Raw genomic sequence first — 18,353 nt, forward strand, 5'->3', positions numbered from 1 at the left:
CACTTGTGTGTATAAGGTAGTAGTTGTGGAATTGTTAGGTTAGATTACTTGTTGGTTATTACTGCATTGTCGGAACTAGAAGCACAAGCATTTCGCTACATTCGCATTAACATCTGCTAACCATGTGTATGTGACAAATAAAATTTGATTTGATTTGATTTATATTTAACTTTACAACAATTACATACTTAAGCAATAATGACCGAGGATGTGGTATATGGCCAATATACCACAGCTAAGGGCGGTTCTTCCGCATGATGCAACACTGGCTACAGCCCGTAGCCATATACCACAAACCCCCGAGGTGCCTTATTGCTATTATAAACTAGTTATAAATGTAATTAGAACAGTAAAAATAAATGTTTTGTCACACTCGTGGTATATGGTCTAATATTTTACCTTTATTTAACTAGGCAAGTCAGTTAAGAACAAATTCTTATTTTCAATGACGGCCTAGGAACAGTGGGTTAACTACCTTGTGCAGGGGCAGAACGACAGATTTGCCCCAGCTGTACTTTTTCAGCTCGGGGATTTGATCTTGCAACCTTGTGGTTACTAGCCCAACACTCTAACCACTAGGCTACACTGCCGCCCCACCTTTCAGCCAATCAGCATTCGAGGGCTCGGACCACCCAGTGTATAATAAGAAATAGATATCAGACAAATTCAGTATCCATTATTTATTTATTTAAATGCTTCCCTTGCAAAAGTGGATATGAAAAACAATGTAAAATAAATACTTTTTTTTTTTTTTTTTACAACGCAGACCCTGTGAATTTGATATGGAATGATGTCATCATAGTAAGAGTAAGAGCGTACTCTGTGCTTCCTTCCTTTTCTGGTAATGGGGATGTTTTGAGCAAATAAAAACAGTCAGGGAAATCTTGGCTGGAGGTCCAGTTAAAGTTAAGTCTTACAGATGATTGACAGCTTAACTGACCCATAATCAACAAGGGCAGTTGATTAAAGTAAACAAGTGCAACAATATATACAGTGAACAAATATCTTAATAACACGTCACATTTATGAATACAAGACACTGATTATGATGCTTCCACCAAAGGAGTAAATGTTTTCATGTGATTGATAGATGATTTGTGGTGTTGTGTCTGAAGAATGGTATAGCTGAACATTATATTGACAATAACTGGGAATGTAAGAAGACAGTGCTGGTTTCACATACAAACAAAGACTCCACACCTCTTTACCAATAGGTAATTTCAGAGTTGGAGTCCTGATCTAGGATCAGATTCCCCATATCCATGTAATCTTATTCATTATGATCTGATCCTAGATCAGCAGTCCTACTCTAATACGCTATGGATATCGGGCAATGTGCGGTACATAGAATCATAATATACACCAAAGCTGACGTAAAAACATTTAAGCATAATTTTTTGGCATATCTGAGAGATATGTTGCAAGTCAATGTCAACAGCTGAAGGAAACTGTTGATCTGTGAAATGAGAATGCGAGAGAACCCAAAGGCGTTTTTCTGTTTTAGCAAAGTGACAGATCGCTAAACCACACGTCTCAGAAATGTTATTTGGACAATGTGCTTATCATGCCAGACTCTTACAAACAGGAAATGACAACAAGCTGATGAGTAAGCGATGTCATGCGTATGCTATGAGTATCATTATCAGTCAATCAATCAAATGTATTTATAAAGCCCTTCTTACATCAGCCGTTGTCACAAAGTGCTATACAGAAACCCAGCCTAAAACCCCAAACAGCAAGCAATGCACAGTGGCTAGGAAAAGCTCCTTAGAAAGGCAGGAACCTAGGAAGAAACCAAGAGAGGAACCAGGCTCTGAGGGGTGGCCAGTCCTCTTCTATTCTATTTGTCCTTCGCTTCTCCTCTGTCACTAAAGAAAGTAATGTGCCTTACTTGAGTCACGTCTACTGTCGTACATTTATCTCTCAATGTAGCCTACTCTACTTTCATTAATGGACAGCCTAAGTTATATTTATGGATTTTGATAGAACTTGATGGTAGTTAATGTTGAAATGCCTCCGAAAAACATATTTGGTATCGTTTAAATACATATGTACAACAAACCACTACACAAATATTACATCTTCGTCTTGTGACAGTAGAGTCAGCACATGAAATCGTAACATTCCAGAGGAAAGTGAAAGAATCCAATGGGATGCAGTTATTTTAATGATCCTTCAAATGATGCAGTCATTTCAGTGATCCTTCAAATGATGCAGTCATTTCAGTGATCCTGGTTTCCATCAGTCCTTGTTGCCTCTGTATGTGATGTTTGTGAAGGTTGAGGTGGCTCCTTTGTACAGGGGGTTATGGCCCTACAATTCAAAACAGAGAGTTTCAGAATGAATGTTATGGGGTCAACTACAATTCAGCTCAAGTCAATTCAGTTGATGAACTGAAATTAATTTCAGGAATTTATTAAAGTGCATTAGAGTTCAAGATCCACCCATTCCTGAATTGACTTGAACGTGGGTCGTAAGTTGAACGTGGGCCTCAATTCAGGAGCTCTATGACGAGTTCTGAACAGTAGCCTTACTTCAGACACATGGTACATGCCACTCCTGTGGCTCACATGCTGCCCGGCACTCGAGTTACAACAAATTGAGCACATTTAAGCAAGGAGGATTATGGGAGATCTGGCATCCCATGCGCAGGATTAGGGACTCCAGATGAGGTCAGGACGGGACGTCTGATGGGAAGAGTGTGTGTGTGTGAGGCAGCCCCTGCCACTGCCTGTAAAACCTAAGTAGCGTTAGCTAATTTCAGTGCCAACCAAGCCACCCCTGGGGAGTGGAGGCTGCCTTTCATTTCTGTATAGGGAGGAACATTGCAGCAAAAAAAAATCATAAAAAGCATAATGAGAGAGAGAGAGTAGGAGAGAGAGAGTGAGAGAGAGACTCGACCTATGCTTCCAACCAAACAATAGAAGTTTCAACAACACAAATGAACAAATATGTATGATATTCTTGCCTTCTTTAATACATTGCCTTGTATGGTAGGGGAGCAGTAGACACCATGGTATACCTGGTAGTTCATAGCCTTGCACTGTGACACCTTCAAATTCAAAATTAAGTATAGAAAGCTGGCTGATTAATTGAATCCCACATCCGATGAATCTACTTGTGTTCTAAATGGAAGATTGTGCCCAGTTGAATGGTTGCAGCTCCCCAGGACTGGCGTTGTTGGCCACCCATGGGCTATGGGTTGGTTTCAGCCTAGCAAGCCAAGAGTGTGTGTGTGCACAATATTGTGTGTGCATGTGCCCTCTTTTTTTTCTTTCTTTTAATTTAACCTTTATTTAACTAAGCAAGTCAGTTAAGTACAAATTCTTATTTACAATGACGGCCTACTCCGGCCAAACCCGGACGACGCTGGGCCAATTGTGCGCCGCCCTATGGGACTTACGGCCGGATGTGATGCAGCCTCTTACCGTATCCCACTTGGCGCGAGCACGCTCCTCCTCGAACTTGGCGAACTCACGGCGGTCATGAATGGTGACCAGCAGCTTCCAGATGAGCAGGCCGACCAGACCCAGAACCAAGATGGCCCCGGCTACGGACAGCAGCACCACCAGGATGTCTGGACCCTTAGGGCAGTCTGGGGGAAGAGGGGCAACCAAGGGATGTACATTTTATTTATCCTTTATTCAAGTGAAATCCACCCCACACTTTGCTATGAGACTCGAAATTGAGTTCAGGTGCATCCTGTTTCCATTGATCATCCTTGAGATGTTTCTACAACTTGATTGGAGTCAACCTGTGGTAAATTCAATTGATTGGACATGATTTGGAAAGGCATACACCTGTCTATGTAACAGTATAAATTTAGAGCAAGGGGAACCACTACTTCAAGGTCTCAAAGCGAGTGACATCACCGATTGAAAGGCTATTAGCGCGCACCACTGCTAACTAGATAGCCATTTCACATCCGTTACACTCACCCCCCTTTCGACCTCCTCCTTTTCCGCAGCAACCAGTGATCCGAGTCAACAGCATCAATGTAACAGTTTAACTTTAGTCCGTCCCCTCGCGCGAACCAGGGACCCTCTGCACACATCAACAACAGTCACCCACGAAGCATCATTACCCATCGCTCCACAAAAGCCGCGGCCCTTGCAGTGCAAGGGGAACCACTACTTCAAGGTCTCAGAGCAAGTGACGTCACCGATTGAAAGGCTATTAGCGCGCACCACCGCTAACTAGATAGCCATTTCACATCTGTTACATCTATATAAAGGTCCAACAGTTGACAGTGCACGTTAGAGCAAAAAGCAAGCCATGAGGTCGAAGGAATTGTCAGTAGAACTCTGAGACATTGTGTCGAGGCACTGATATTGGGAAGGGTACCCAAAAAATTCCTGCAGAATTTAATGTCCCCAAGAACACAGTGGCCTCCATCATTCTTAAATGGAAGAAGTTTGGAACCACCAAGACTCTTCCTAGAGCTGGCCGCCCGGCCAAACTGAGCCATCGGGGGAGAAGGGCCTTGGTCAGGGAGGTTACCAAGAACCCGATGGTCACTCTGACAGAGCTCCAGAGTTCCTTTGTGGAGATGGGAGAACCTTCCAGAAGGACAACCCTCTCTGCAGCACTCCACCAATCAGGCCGTTATGGTAGAGTGGCCAGAAGGAAGCCATTCTTCAGTAAAAGGCACATGACAGCCCACTTAGAGTTTGCCAAAAGTCACCTAAAGGACTCTGACCATGAGAAACAAGATTCTCTGGTCTGATGAAACCAAAATTGAACTCTTTGGCCTGAATTCCAAGTATCATGCCTGGAGGAAACCTGCCACCATTCCTATGGTGAAGCATGTTGGTGCCAGCATCATGCTTTGGGGATGTTTTTCAGCAGCAGGGACTGGGAGACTAGTAAGGATCGAGGGAAAGATGAATGGAGCAAAGTACAGAAAGATCCTTTATGAAAACCTGCTCCAGAGCACTCAGGACCTCAGACTCGGGTGAAGGTTCATCTTCCAACAGGACAACAACCCTAAGCACACAGCTAAGACAATGCAGGAGTGGCTTTGTGACAAGTCTCTGAATGTCCATGAGTGGCCCAGCCAGAGCCCGGACTTGAACCCGATCGAACATCTCTGGAGAGACCTGAAAATAGCTGCGACGCTCCCCATCCAACCTGACAGAGCTTGAGAGGATCTGCAGAGTTGAATGGGAGAAACCCCCCAAATACAAGTGTGCCAAGTTTATAGCGTCATACCCAAGAAGACCTGAGGCTGTATTCGCTGCTAAAGGTTCTTCAACATAGTAAATATTTCTATAAATGTGATATTTCCATTTTTCTTTATAAATGTGCAAACATTTCTAAAAACCTGTTTTTGCCTCATCATTATTGGGTATTGTATGTAGAATATTATATATTGTATTTTAGAATAAGGCTGTAACGTAACAAAATGTGGAAAAAGTCAAGGGATCTGAATACTTTCCGAATGCACCGTATATCCTTCAAACACCAGCTTCTTAGGCATTATCACTTAAATAATGCACGGTCTAATTCAATGGCTGTGAAGTTCATTCTTTTGTTTGAGCTGCTTTTGAAAGCCAAAGTTGAATCGAAAACATTATGGGCATTGTTGAATTATATTTTCATAACAGTAAACTAGGATTTATGGTTTGGTTAGCTAAACTAGCAAGTCTGTTTGTTTGGTTACCAAGGCAACTACTGTAGCGATCTAGTAAACTTGCAAGTTAGCTACTTCAGTGGATGTTGAACACATTTCTACCGGCAACTGAACACATTTCTAGCAGCAAATGTGTTAAATTATACCCGGGGATAATCAACTCGTGGCTCTATGCGTTCTCTGGAAAATAATGCAACTCCGTGGAAGGTTTGTGCCACTACGCTAGCGCCTCGTGGAACACACCTTCCACGTCGTACATGATTTTCCATAGAACGCATAGCCCCTCCTTGATTATCCCTTACATAGCGAAACGGCTGGTGATGAACATGAGGAAGGGATGACCTATACCAGATGAGTTATACCTACTCTCCCTCATTCTGGTCTCTCGTTTGGGTCCATCCGTGTGTGTGTCTGTGCGTTTGTTTGTGGGTGTGTGTGTGTGTGTGTGCGCGCGCGTTTGTTGCGCAACATTCCCGAGGAAGCAGGCATGGGTGTACTTTTACAGCTACATCAAAGCAACTTCTTTGCTCCCACCTTTCCGATTTCCCTCCCCTCTATGCATCATTCTTCTCATTCTATACCTCCCTCGCTCTAACTTAATTTCCTGTCGCTCTACCTCTCCTACTCACTTCTCTTATCTCACTGCTCTATCCATCATCCCATCTTCATGGTCTAATAAGATGAGCCTGGACATTGTTAGGATATGATTATAGGATATGATTTTAAATATTGGACATAGTTACACTGGTTAAAAGTTATTTTTTTGTTGTGCCGCGTCACGACTTAAAGAAGTAAGTCTTACCCCATTCTAGCATTTCAAGTGTCTTTGTATGGCTTTGAATGGGTGATATGATCCCCGACTCCTCATCAGAATACATTTTGATTCCACAAGTTGGTTTTATTTAGCCTGGTCTCAGATCTGTCTGTGCTGCCTAGTCAACTCCTACACTATTGACATAGGCGTTGCTACACAGCACAAGCAGATCTGGGACCAGGCTCGGGTTTCATTTGTGTCTGTTTATAAAACGTATGAGTCTGTACCGATTGTGTATGGGATGATGTTTCAGATTGTAAACACGCCTTGTTTATGGCAATATATACCGTATGAGTATACAATCTTAGAAAAAAAGGGTTCCAAAAGGGTTCTTCTGCTGTCCCCATAGGAGAACCCTTTATGGTTACAGGTCGAACTGTTTTGGCTTCCATGTAGAACCCTCTGGGGAAATGGTTCTACATGGAACCCAATAGGGTTCTATCTGGAACCAAAAGGGTTCTACCGGTAACCAAAAAGGGTTCTTCAAAGGGTTCTCCTATGGGGACAGCTATAGAACCCTTTTAGGTTCTAGATAGCACCTTTTTGAGTGTACACATAGAAAGTGAAGGATATAGTAATTTTGTGCTAACCAAAGGTTTGTTTATTCTACCTCTGCTTATGTGAGTTGGACTTCAGGAATTCCAGTTCTGGCAGGCCCTACACATCAACTAAACCTAAAACAACCCAAAATACTTTTGACGACTATTTGAGGCAGGTTCAACATGGCTGTTTCTGTTTAGTGTTTTCCATTTTGCTCTCTCTCTCTCTTTCTCTCTCTCCTACCACTACCCCCCCCGCCTCTCTCTCTCTCTCTTTGTCTCTCTCTCCCCCTCCCTCCCTCCCTCTCCCCCACCACTACCCCCCCACCCCACTTCTCTCTCCCTCATCCCTCTTTCCTCCCCAGAGGATTGTGAAGCGTCAGCGAGTTCCTCTGGAGCCGGGTGCTTGTTTACGAGCGCCTTTTTACAAGGTAGGGTCCACACGTGGGTCCACTAAAAGCAGGCCCAGGGACAGGCTTTCTCTGCGGGCTCTGGCTGTTAACAGCTTTTTGCAACCGACGACTCTTTCAACATGGCCGCTTAACAAGCAGATGGATGGATGGGGATGGATGGCGATGGATGGGGGTAGGTGGGATCAAAAGGGAGCACTGATTCAACACGAGGCTCCAAAGAGAGTGGGCCTGGATGTGTTGGTTTGTGGTTGTAGTGTCTTGTGGTGACTTTTACATTTGGTAAATAAAATAATACATAAAAAACATTTGTTTTTTAGGTCAAACACACTTCTACTAAAATCTGAAGTTTAGCATTTTGGAAAAAAACATTTAGCATTTTGTGAGCACAAAAGATGTCCTCAAATATGTGTGTGTGCATGTGTGTGTGTATGATTCTTACCAGGCTCTTTGACCACAAATAGGATGGACTTGCCACTGGCGTCCTCATAATACTGGAAGCGCTCCACACAGTCATCCTCATCCTTATAGGTGCAGTTCACAGCATTTTTATCATGGAACTCTGGGAGGCAGAGAGAAGGAGTAGGGAATCATCTTGATACAATGTCAGCCATCTTGACTGTAAATAGTGTCATGCTAGTGACAATCTCAAGACAGCGTCATGATGTTCATTTGGGTATTCGTGTTGGATATTCAACAGAGGTGGTTTGAAGCGTGTTTTTCAGTCAATGATTTGGTGTCTTATTTGCCTAAATGGACAACCATTTGGCTTTGTTGGTCACATATGCTGTGAACTGTGTGGACTAGCCGGTCATTTGTACTCCAAACTTCGACCTGGCACAGTCAGAGGAGGATGGGCCCCACCTCTGAGTCTGGTTCCACTCATGGTTTCTTCCTTCTAGGGAGTTTTGCCTTACTACTGTGCTGCTGCTTGCTTTGGGGGTCAAGGTTGGGTTACTGTAAAGTACTTTGTGAATGTAGGGATATTTAAATCAAATTGGATTTGAAATGAATTTGTCTTACCAAGGTCGTCCACTAGCTGAATCTCGTCTCTGCAGATGCGGGTGCAGGTGTTGTCATCAAACAGCTTCCCTCGCTTGAAATGTTTACATTCCACACACTCTCTGTACCAGTCCACACACACACACACACACACACACACACACACACACACACACACACACACACACACACACACACACACACACACACACACACACACACACACACACACACACACACACACACACACACACACACACGCGCGTCAGCATCTATTACTCACGTTCTTCTCAACACGAGGCAATTACATTATTACAATTATTCAATGACTCAACTGTCTGTGAGTCAGTTTAGTCTGAGTTGAACTGTGCAGTACTTTTTCTTAGGTACAACACTGTAGACCTTTTCTTTGTGTGTGTGGATACCACACTCACTTCTTCATGGTGCAGGCATCGGGGCAGGTGGGGCACTTGTCGCACGTGGCCCCGTAGGCCCCCGGCTGGGTGCACTCGCAGGCCCCGCACACACACTGGCCCCGGCCACTACACAGCAGGCCAAGGCTGGACATACAGGTGTCAGTACGGCGGGAGCAGTTACAGTTCTCCCCCTGCCAGTCCGAGTCACACTGGCAGAACCCACAGTCACAGGTGCCGTGGCCTGGGGAGGAGAGAGCGAGAGGGAAGGAAAGAAGGAAGTAAGGAAGAGGGGAGGAGGACAGAGAGGATGCAGAAATATGGGTGATGGGGGTGAAGGAAGAATAGAGGGAAGAGAAGAAGAAGAGGGTATAGCAAAGACAGGAAGGTGAGAGAGGAGAGTGGAGAAAGGTGAGTAGGGTTGAGGGAGAAGGAAGGGTGGAAAGTTGAGAGGGGCGGAGAAAGTCAAAACATGGGTAATCGTTCAGGTGACTATAGTCTCAAATGTGTTCTTCCTATAATATATTTACAGAAGTTTATAATATTTCTGTGCACTTTTTGATGAATCCCAGTGAATGTGACATTAGAGATTGGTACGAATGAACACTATTTCTGAACCATGTTGAATACAGTCATTTCATCAACAATCTATTTGCATTTCCAATCTCTTGACAACATATTTGATAAATCATTGATTACATAAGGAGATTTGCCATACATTCCACACACATTGTCTATTTTCCAAATGGCACCCTATTCCCTATATAGTGCACTACTTTTCATCAGAGCCCTATGGGCCCCGGTCAAAAGTGGGCACTGGTCAAAAGTAGTGCACTCAATAGGGAATAGGGTACCATTTTGGACGAAGTGTATTGAACCCTATAAAGCATACTTGGGTGTTATCAAAAATCGCTCATCCACCCTAAATCCGTCAGGGGAAAAAAGGGATTGGAATGGTGAGGAATTCCAGGAATTTTAAGTCAAATACTGGGAAGTAGCAAGTCCTGTTTCTGTAATAGTTGGAGCACTGGAAGTGGAACTAATTCCATTGTTGTATCTCTAGAACATAAAATATGGTGTGTCAGCGGTGTCTGGGTGCTTTTTTAGCCTGTGTGTGCATGCGTGTGCGTGCGTGCATGTATATGTGTGTGTTTTTTTGGACCCAGTGCCAGTAAGACAGTTACAGTGCAGAACATACATCTGCTGTTGTTGGTTTATCACCACAAACCAGACTCCAGATAAACAATAGGACAGGAAAACAATGGGAGCAAGTGAGTGAACCGCCTGGATAACAAAATGACTTGTCAAAAACAAACATTAAGGAAACCACAAGCCTTCCAACCACCACTCTCCTGTCATTATGCCATTCTCTAACTGCTTCTCTCTAAAACTATGTTATGTGGGCATTGTTTCCCACTCTGAACAATACATAACACACACACACACACACACACACACACACACATCAACTGCATTTCCAGCTCGTTACCTCAGGCCCCTTTTACCAGACCAGGTTTATTTTTAGCTCTATGACAGCATCAGCCAATGACAAAGCAGAGAGGTATTTTCTCAATCATCATTGCACTTTGGGGAATAGAGCAAATAAGGTTGTGAGAATTGGATTGGAGAGGGTGAATGTACAACTAAGCAGGCAGGGTACATGTCTTGCAGTGATGATGTTGGTTATGAGGGGATACAGGAATATGGGATACAAGCTAGTGACATAGTGCTTGTGAGTGGATTTCAGTGAATGTAACGCTTTGAATTAAGAGTTATCAGAGCACTAAGTGAATAGATTTACAGTACCCAAAATCCAGCATTACAGAAGGCCTTAATCCACTATTTGACAGGGGCACAGATAATGTAGGCTTTACATGTGTTCCCTGTGTTCAGCAGCCTTGTTGCCTTACCTCACAAGGCACCCACTCTGGCATCGCTTACAGTTAATGACCTCTAGCATTAGAGCGAAACTCTAAGGATGGTCATACACTAGAAATTTGCTTTCGCTGAACCACCCAAACTTGAGCTCAAATTCACACCACACTAACTACTTACTGTAAGAACTACTGTTAACACATTATTTAAAGCTTACTTAAACTTGTGGTGCAGTTATAATGTATACATAAGCATGTAAGACCCCCTGATTAGCCTTATTAGCTAAAACTCAACCCACACTAACTACTTTCACACAAACAATATACCTTTAACTACTTGTTCTTTCTCCGTGACATATGCAAAGTCGGAGCTTGGCAGGCACTTGTTCTATCATTACCTCAGTAGCTCAGCTCAAACACAAACACACCAGTCGAACGCATGTCTTAGCCCACACAGCCGCAGCTCACAGCACAGAGCCACATGTTTGTTGTGAATGGAGCTAGCCCTTAGCCCTGGGCAGAACAGGGGCAGACAGAGAGAGAGAGTCTGGCTGGCTGTTATTGTTGGTAATTCCTCCCATATGAGGTCTTCAGTAAGGTGAGGATTGAGGATGGCTAGTACTGGCCTGGAAAAAGCTCACAGATTTTCCCCCAGAAACTCTGACAGAAACAACTGAATTTGTTTTGAGAAGTTAATCTTGGGGGGGAAAAAGTGTTACAGAAGTTGTCTAAAGGTAATTATTAAAGGTCAGATTGTGATGAAAGATTGTAGGCCACAAACACTGAAATACCTATACATTTATAGAACTTGCCAGAAATTAATTTCCCAGCTAACTGAAATGTAAACACGTGGCCAGACCACACCAGCAACAAGTCTGGGCTGTAGTTATAGGCACTAAGCACTTTGAAAACCCTCCCTCCCTCCCTCTCCTCTCACCTGAGCACAGCTCGCCCTTGTAACGCAGGCAGTTGAAGTCATCGCACTCGCACAACTTGCCCCACACCTTGCCAAAGTCGCTGCTGTGGCACACGCATTGCCCGCACACGCAGTCGCCCCTCCCAGTGCACACCGCTGCCCCAGGACCCCCTGCACCCCCAATGCCCACGGTGGAGGGGACACTACACCGGTCCTGTTCCGTGGTGCTGTAGTCACCCTCGGCACACTCGCACCGCGGCCCCAGTCGCCCCGGGTCACACAGGCAGATGCCACACTCGTAGGTGCCGTTGCCATTGTTACAGACAGGGCTGAGTGGCTCGGCGTGGGCCTGGCACTTGCACTCGCACTCGAAGGTGACAGTGACGGTCAGAGAGTCCTTGAAGCCCACAGGCTTGATGACGAACGTCTTGCGCTTGTCCTTGGGGCAGCCGCGCGCCCGCGCCTCCACGCTGAAGGAGACCTGGGTGGAGGAGTAGAAGGGTGGAGGTGTGGAGGTAGAAGAGGTTAGTGCAGTGAGTAGATGGGTAGCACACAGGAGGAATGTGTAATGTGAATATGTGGTTCTAGAGAAGGGGATGTAGGTCAGTAAAGTATGTGTCTTGGGCAGGGTTTTGGTAGGTTACTTTCTAAATGTAATCAGTTACTAGTTACCTGTCCAAAATTGTAATCAGTAACATAACTTTTGGATTACCCAAACGCAGTAACGTAATCTGATTACATTCAGTTACTTTTAGATTACTTTCCCCTTAAGAGGCATTAGAAGAAGTAAAACATTTATGTTATCAATTGAACCACATCTATTGCAGGATAAATCAATTTTAAGTTTACATAGCTGGCCATATATGGATGCTAAATTTGGAAATATGGATGTATAGATTAGCCAAATTGTTTTACCTGAGCATAACCCCAAAACTAAGGATTTGTGTATTCAGCCAGCCTCTGTTGTTTATGATTTTGTTGTCATGGAGGACAGATTAGGCTCATTGATTCGAGTTGAAAAATAAATGCTGTGCTCATGGAATGGCATGCTTTGAGCACTACTGAAAGTGCTATTTACATGTGAAAAATGAATGCCATATGCTACATTTGCAATAGGCCTGTTGTTAACCTTTTTGTTGGTGACACTTTGATATCTTGATAATATGCAGCTGTTTAAAGGGCAAATCCACAGATGAAACGATAACAAAACGGACACCCTGCCTGTTTTGATAAATGCTGAGGGATGGGCCTGGAGAAATGTAACCACTCAGATTAATAGATAGAGCTATGGATGCAAGGACTGACCATCCATGATATTAAAATGATTGTTTTAACCATGTTATGAGGCTATACAGAGTTTGTTTACATTTACAATGTTTACAAACATTGGAGAAAAACAAGCTTACATTTTGGGTTCTTATGGAGTGTGACAGTTGAACTAAAATCATGAGGCATTTCTAAGTTATATTCTTCAAGAATCAATGGAGATATATATATATATAGTTGAAGTCGGAAGTTTACATACACTTTGGTTGGAGTCATTAAAACTAGTATTTCAACCACTCCACAAATGTCTTGTTAACAAACTATAGTTTGGCAAGTCGGTTAGGACATCTACTTTGTGCATGACACAAGTCATTTTTCCAACAATTGTTTACAGACAGATTATTTCACTTATAATTCACTGTATCACAATTCCAGTGGGTCAGAAGTTTACATACACTAAGTTGACTGTGCCTTTAAACAGCTTGGAAAATTCCAGAAAATTAGGCTAATTGACATAATTTGAGGCAATTGGAAGTGTACCTGTGGATGTATTTCAAGGCCTACCTTCAAACTCAGTGCCTCTTTGCTTGACATCATGGGAAAATCAAAAGATATCAGCCAATACCTCAGAAAAAAAATTGTAGACCTCCACAAGTCTGGTTCATCCTTGGGAGCAATTTCCAAATGCCTGAAGGTACCACGTTCATCTGTACAAACAATAGTACAATAGTACAAGTATAAACACTATGGGACCACGCAGCCATCATACAGTATAAACACTATGGGACCACGCAGCCATCATACCGCTCAGGAAGGAGACGCGTTCAGTCTCCTAGAGATGAACGTACTTTGGTGCGAAAAGTGCAAATCAATCCCAGAACAACAGTGAAGGACCTTGTGAAGATGCTGGAGGAAACATTTACAAAAGTATCTATATCCACAGTAAAACGAGTCCTATATCGACATAACCTGAAAGGCCGCTCAGCAAGGAAGAAGCCACTGTTCCAAAACCGGCATCAAAAATCCAGACTACGGTGTGCACCTGCACATGGGGACAAAGATCGTACTTTTTGGAGAAATGTCCTCTGGTCTGATGAAACAAAAATAGAACTGTTTGGCCATAATGACCATCGTTATGTTTGGAGGAAAAAGAAGGAGGCTTGCAAACTGCAGAACACCATCCCAACCGTGAAGCACGGGGGTGGCAGCATCATGTTGTGGGGGTGCTTTGCTGCAAGAGGGACTGGTGCACTTCACAAAATAGATGGCATCATGAGGTAGGAAAATAATGTGGATATATTTAAGCAACATCTCAAGACATCAGTCAGGAAGTTAAAGCTTGGTCGCAAATGGGTCTTCCAAATGGACAATGACCCCAAGCATACTTCCAAAGTTGTGGCAAAATGGCTTAAGGACAACAAAGTCAAGGTATTGGAGTGGCCATCACAAAACCCTGACCTCAATCCTATAGAACATTTGTGGGCAGAACTGAAAAAGCATGTGCGAGCAAGGAGGCCTACAAACCTGACTGAGTTACATCAGCTCTGTCAGGAGGAATGAGCCAAAATTCACCCAACTTATTGTGGGAAGCTTGTGGAAGGTTACCCGAAATGTTTGACGCAAGTTAAACGATTTAAAGGCAATGCTACCAAATACTAATTGAGTGTATGTAAACTTCTGACCCACTGGGAATGTGATGAAAGAAATAAAAGCTGAAATAAATAATTCTCTCTACTATTATACTGACATTTCTTAAAATAAAGTGGTGATCCTAACTGACCTAAAACAGGGAATTTTTACTAGGATTAAATGTCAGTAATTGTGAAAAACTGAGTTTAAATGTATTTGGCTAAGGTGTATGTAAACTTCCGACTTCAACTGTATGTACAAAAATGGATGTCACAACTACAGATTGCCCCTTTAAGTGTGCGAGTTTGAGCATGTGTCCGTTAGGCCTATGGATGTCATTTGTTTGTCAGCATGAATTAGATTGAGCAATAAAAGCCACAATTTTATTCCATAGGCTGGGTTCCGCACTGTGCATCTGTTGCAAGAGTGTATTTTTCACTGGCTGTCCACTGGTTTCAAAAACAATGATTGATAGGCAGCTTAAACTTCTTGAAATCAACCACTATTGGGTTCAAATACACATTTAGATTTGTGAACAGCTATCCACAACAACCACAATCCGTAAGGGGCAAATAGCTAAATGAGAGAGCAGCAGTGGGATTCACACCAATTTGCAATGTAGATAACAATAATAAGTGATATCCGTATCTCCGTAGACTACACCACTGCTGTCATCCTTACCTCCAAGCGTTTATTCAAGTTGGATAATATTTGGATGCTGACAGCAGTCGTACCATTGGAAGACATAGCTTGGACTGTAGCCTACAAAAGCCTATTCCTGCTCTTTGCCCGCGATTGATCAAACCCATTTGGTGTGTCACTATAGTGGTCTCTGACTTGTTTGAGGAAAACAGAGAAGTGTCAAACCTCCTTTCTGAATTTAAAAGTAATCCTCAAAGTAATCATCTAGTTTTTCAAAAGTATCTGTAATCTGTTTACAATATTTTTGCTGGTAACGTAACGGATTACAGTTACCGTTTTTTTGTAATCCCTTACATGTTATGGATTACATGTAATTCGTTACTCCCCAACCCTGGTCTTGGGTGCGGGACTGAGGGTGTCTATGAGTATATGAGCAGTGTGTACACACACATTTCTTTTTTCAGATGTTTTCTGTGTGCATATGACTGACCCCCTCCACATGTGAGTGTGCGTGTGTGACTGTTCCAAGCTAGACAGTTGGACATGGATCATGAGGCTGGCACGAGTGAGTCAGAGCACTGGGGAAATGTACAGGAAACGGGCTGGTGTCGGGCCCAGACACACACACACAGACACACAGACACACACACCAGTTAGTAACACACCCATCAAAAGAAAAGGCGAAAGAGAGCAACGTACCCCCTCCCTCATAATAGGAATAAACAAATAAAACAAGTAGAGAGAATAGAAGTGGGAAGGAAGCAAGCTCCCTGGAGGGGCGCATGAGGATCCAAAATGACCTCTCAAGAAAATGAAATAATAAGAAGGATGGTGTGATACAAGAGAGTATAGAGGTCCTTGACCCTGTTTGAATACTTAAAAAATACACCCTTCCTTCGTCCCTTCCATGAAGTAATCGTTGATCTGACATGACTAGATAGGTGAAAGTGTTTTAATGGAACCCTTCCTAATCTATCAATTTGTGTTAGATCAGTGAATACTTCAAGGAAGGGAGGAAGGAAATGTGTATTTTTTTAAGTATTCAAACAGGGTAGCCATGGGCAGGAGAGAGAGAAAGAGGAAGAGAGAGAGAGAGAGACTGGCTGTTATTGCTGGTCATTTCTCCCATATAAGGTCGTCAGTAAAGTGGGGATTGAGGATGGCTTAAAAAAAACATCATTTGTTAAGGGCCCCGGTGAGTACCATGTCTCCTATTTGAAGTCGAGAGCAGGAGTGTATAGGCTAGGGATGACCTCTCAGGAAAATGAGAAAAAATAAGGAAAGATGAAGTGATCGGAGAAAAAGCCCTCTTACCGTGTCTCCTATTTTGAGTCCAGAGCAGGACTTTATGCCAGGGATGACCTCTCCATTGAGACAGGTGGCGTTGAAGGAGAGAGACAGCTCCTCAGGAACCCCCTGTGTCTCCATGTCAATCACTGAGCGGATTTTCTGTCCACAGATTTACACACAGATGAAACAAGCCACAAAACACACACATGAAAGATAAAACACTAATATATCTTCATTGGATAAGAATTCAACCCACTGAGTCAATACATGTTAGAATCACCTTTGCAGCTATTACAGCTGTGAGTCTTTCTGGTTAAGACTCTAAGAGCTTTCCACACCTGGATTGTGCAACATTTGCCCATTATTCTTTTCAAAATTCTTCAAGCTCTGTCAAATTGGTTGTTGATCATTGCTAGACAACCATTGTCATGTCTTGCCATAGATTTTCAAGCAGATTTAAGTCAACACTGTAACTTGGCCAGCCAGGAAGATTCACTGTCTTCTTGGTAAGCGACTCCAGTGTAGATTTGACCTTGCGTTTTAGGTTATTGTCCTGCTGAAAGGTGAATTAATCTCCCAGTGTCTGATGGAAAGCAGACTGAACCAGGTTTTCTTCTAGGATGTTGCCTCTGCTTAGCTCCATTCCATTTAATTTTTCTCCTGAAAAACTCTCCAGTCCTTAACGATTATACCAACACCACTAGGGTCGCTAAAGGGTCTTGTGCCACTAGGGTCACTAGGGTCGCCCATAGAAACGCGTACAAGGCCCTCCCTCGTCCTCCCTTCTGCAAATCTGACCATGACTCCATTCTCCTGCATACTGTTTACAAACAAAAGCTCAAACAGGAAGTACCACTGATTCGCGGACAAAGCAGACTCGAGTCTACCATTTTTTTTTTGCTAGTACAGACTGGGATATGTTCCAGGATTCATCTGATCATTTGTTCTTAACTGACTTGCCTAGTTAAATAAAGGTTAAATAAAAAATACATTGAGGAGTTTACCACAACAGTCACGGGTTTCATCAATAACTGCATAGACGATGTCATCCCCACTGTGACTATAAGAACGTGTTCCAACCAAAAACAATGGACTACAGGCAACACCCACTTTGGGCTAAAGGCTATCCACTTACACGAAACAGGACACTGACATGGACGCATACAAGAAATCCGACAACGATCTCCGACGTGACATCAAACATGCAAAAGGACAATATAGGAGGAAGGTGGAAACCTATTACACCGGCAACGATGCTCACCGCATGTGGCAGGGCTTGCAGACGATAAAGGATTAGGAAGGGAAACCCAGCCATGAGCTGACCAGCGATGCAGAACTCCCAAACCTGCCATCCAGGACCTCTATATCAGGCGGTGTCAGAGGAAGGCCCGACAAAAGACTTAAGCCACCCAAGCCATAAACTGTTCACTCTGCTACTGTCCGGTAAACAGTACCGGAGCATCAGTGCTCGGAACAACAGGCTCCAAGACAGCGTCTACCCCCAAGCCATAAGACCGCTAAATAGCCAGACTGCTAAATAGTCAACAGTCAATGAATGGTACCCAAACTATCTGCACTGACCCTACACACATTCACTAGGCATTATATACATACCATATATACATAGACACTCACTCATGTAACGGATGTGAAATGGCTAGCTAGTTAGCGGGTACGCGCTAATAGCATTTCAATCGGTTACGTCACTTGCTCTGAGACCTGAAGTAGGGTTTCCCCTTGCTCTGCAAGGGCCGCGGCTTTTGTGGAGCGATGGGTAACGACGCTTTGTGGGTGTCAGTTGTTGATCTGTGCAGAGGGTCCCTGGTTCGCGCCCGTGTCGGGGCGAGGGGACGTACTAAAGTTATACTGTTACATTGATGCTGTTGACCCGGATCACTGGTTGCTGCGGAAAAGGAGGAGGTTGAA

The 18,353-nt window shown here is 43.5% G+C and overlaps 1 protein-coding gene across 1 annotated transcript in view; it reads right to left on the reverse strand.

The window, feature by feature from the left end:
* Window positions 1-1,735: 1,735 nt before the first annotated feature.
* Window positions 1,736-18,353, reverse strand: part of LOC120046295 (integrin beta-3-like) — a 39,484-nt gene continuing 22,866 nt past the window's right edge. The window contains exons 9-15 of the mRNA XM_038991384.1: window positions 16,452-16,586; window positions 11,622-12,081; window positions 8,832-9,054; window positions 8,419-8,519; window positions 7,838-7,957; window positions 3,429-3,595; window positions 1,736-2,313 (exon numbers count right to left, since the gene is read on the reverse strand). Of these exons, the coding sequence (XP_038847312.1) occupies window positions 2,242-2,313; window positions 3,429-3,595; window positions 7,838-7,957; window positions 8,419-8,519; window positions 8,832-9,054; window positions 11,622-12,081; window positions 16,452-16,586 (1,278 nt within the window). The 3' untranslated portion in view covers window positions 1,736-2,241. The remainder of the gene's footprint in view (window positions 2,314-3,428; window positions 3,596-7,837; window positions 7,958-8,418; window positions 8,520-8,831; window positions 9,055-11,621; window positions 12,082-16,451; window positions 16,587-18,353) is intronic.

This window comes from Salvelinus namaycush, chromosome 4, assembly GCF_016432855.1.
Source record: "Salvelinus namaycush isolate Seneca chromosome 4, SaNama_1.0, whole genome shotgun sequence".
NCBI lineage: Eukaryota > Metazoa > Chordata > Actinopteri > Salmoniformes > Salmonidae > Salvelinus > Salvelinus namaycush.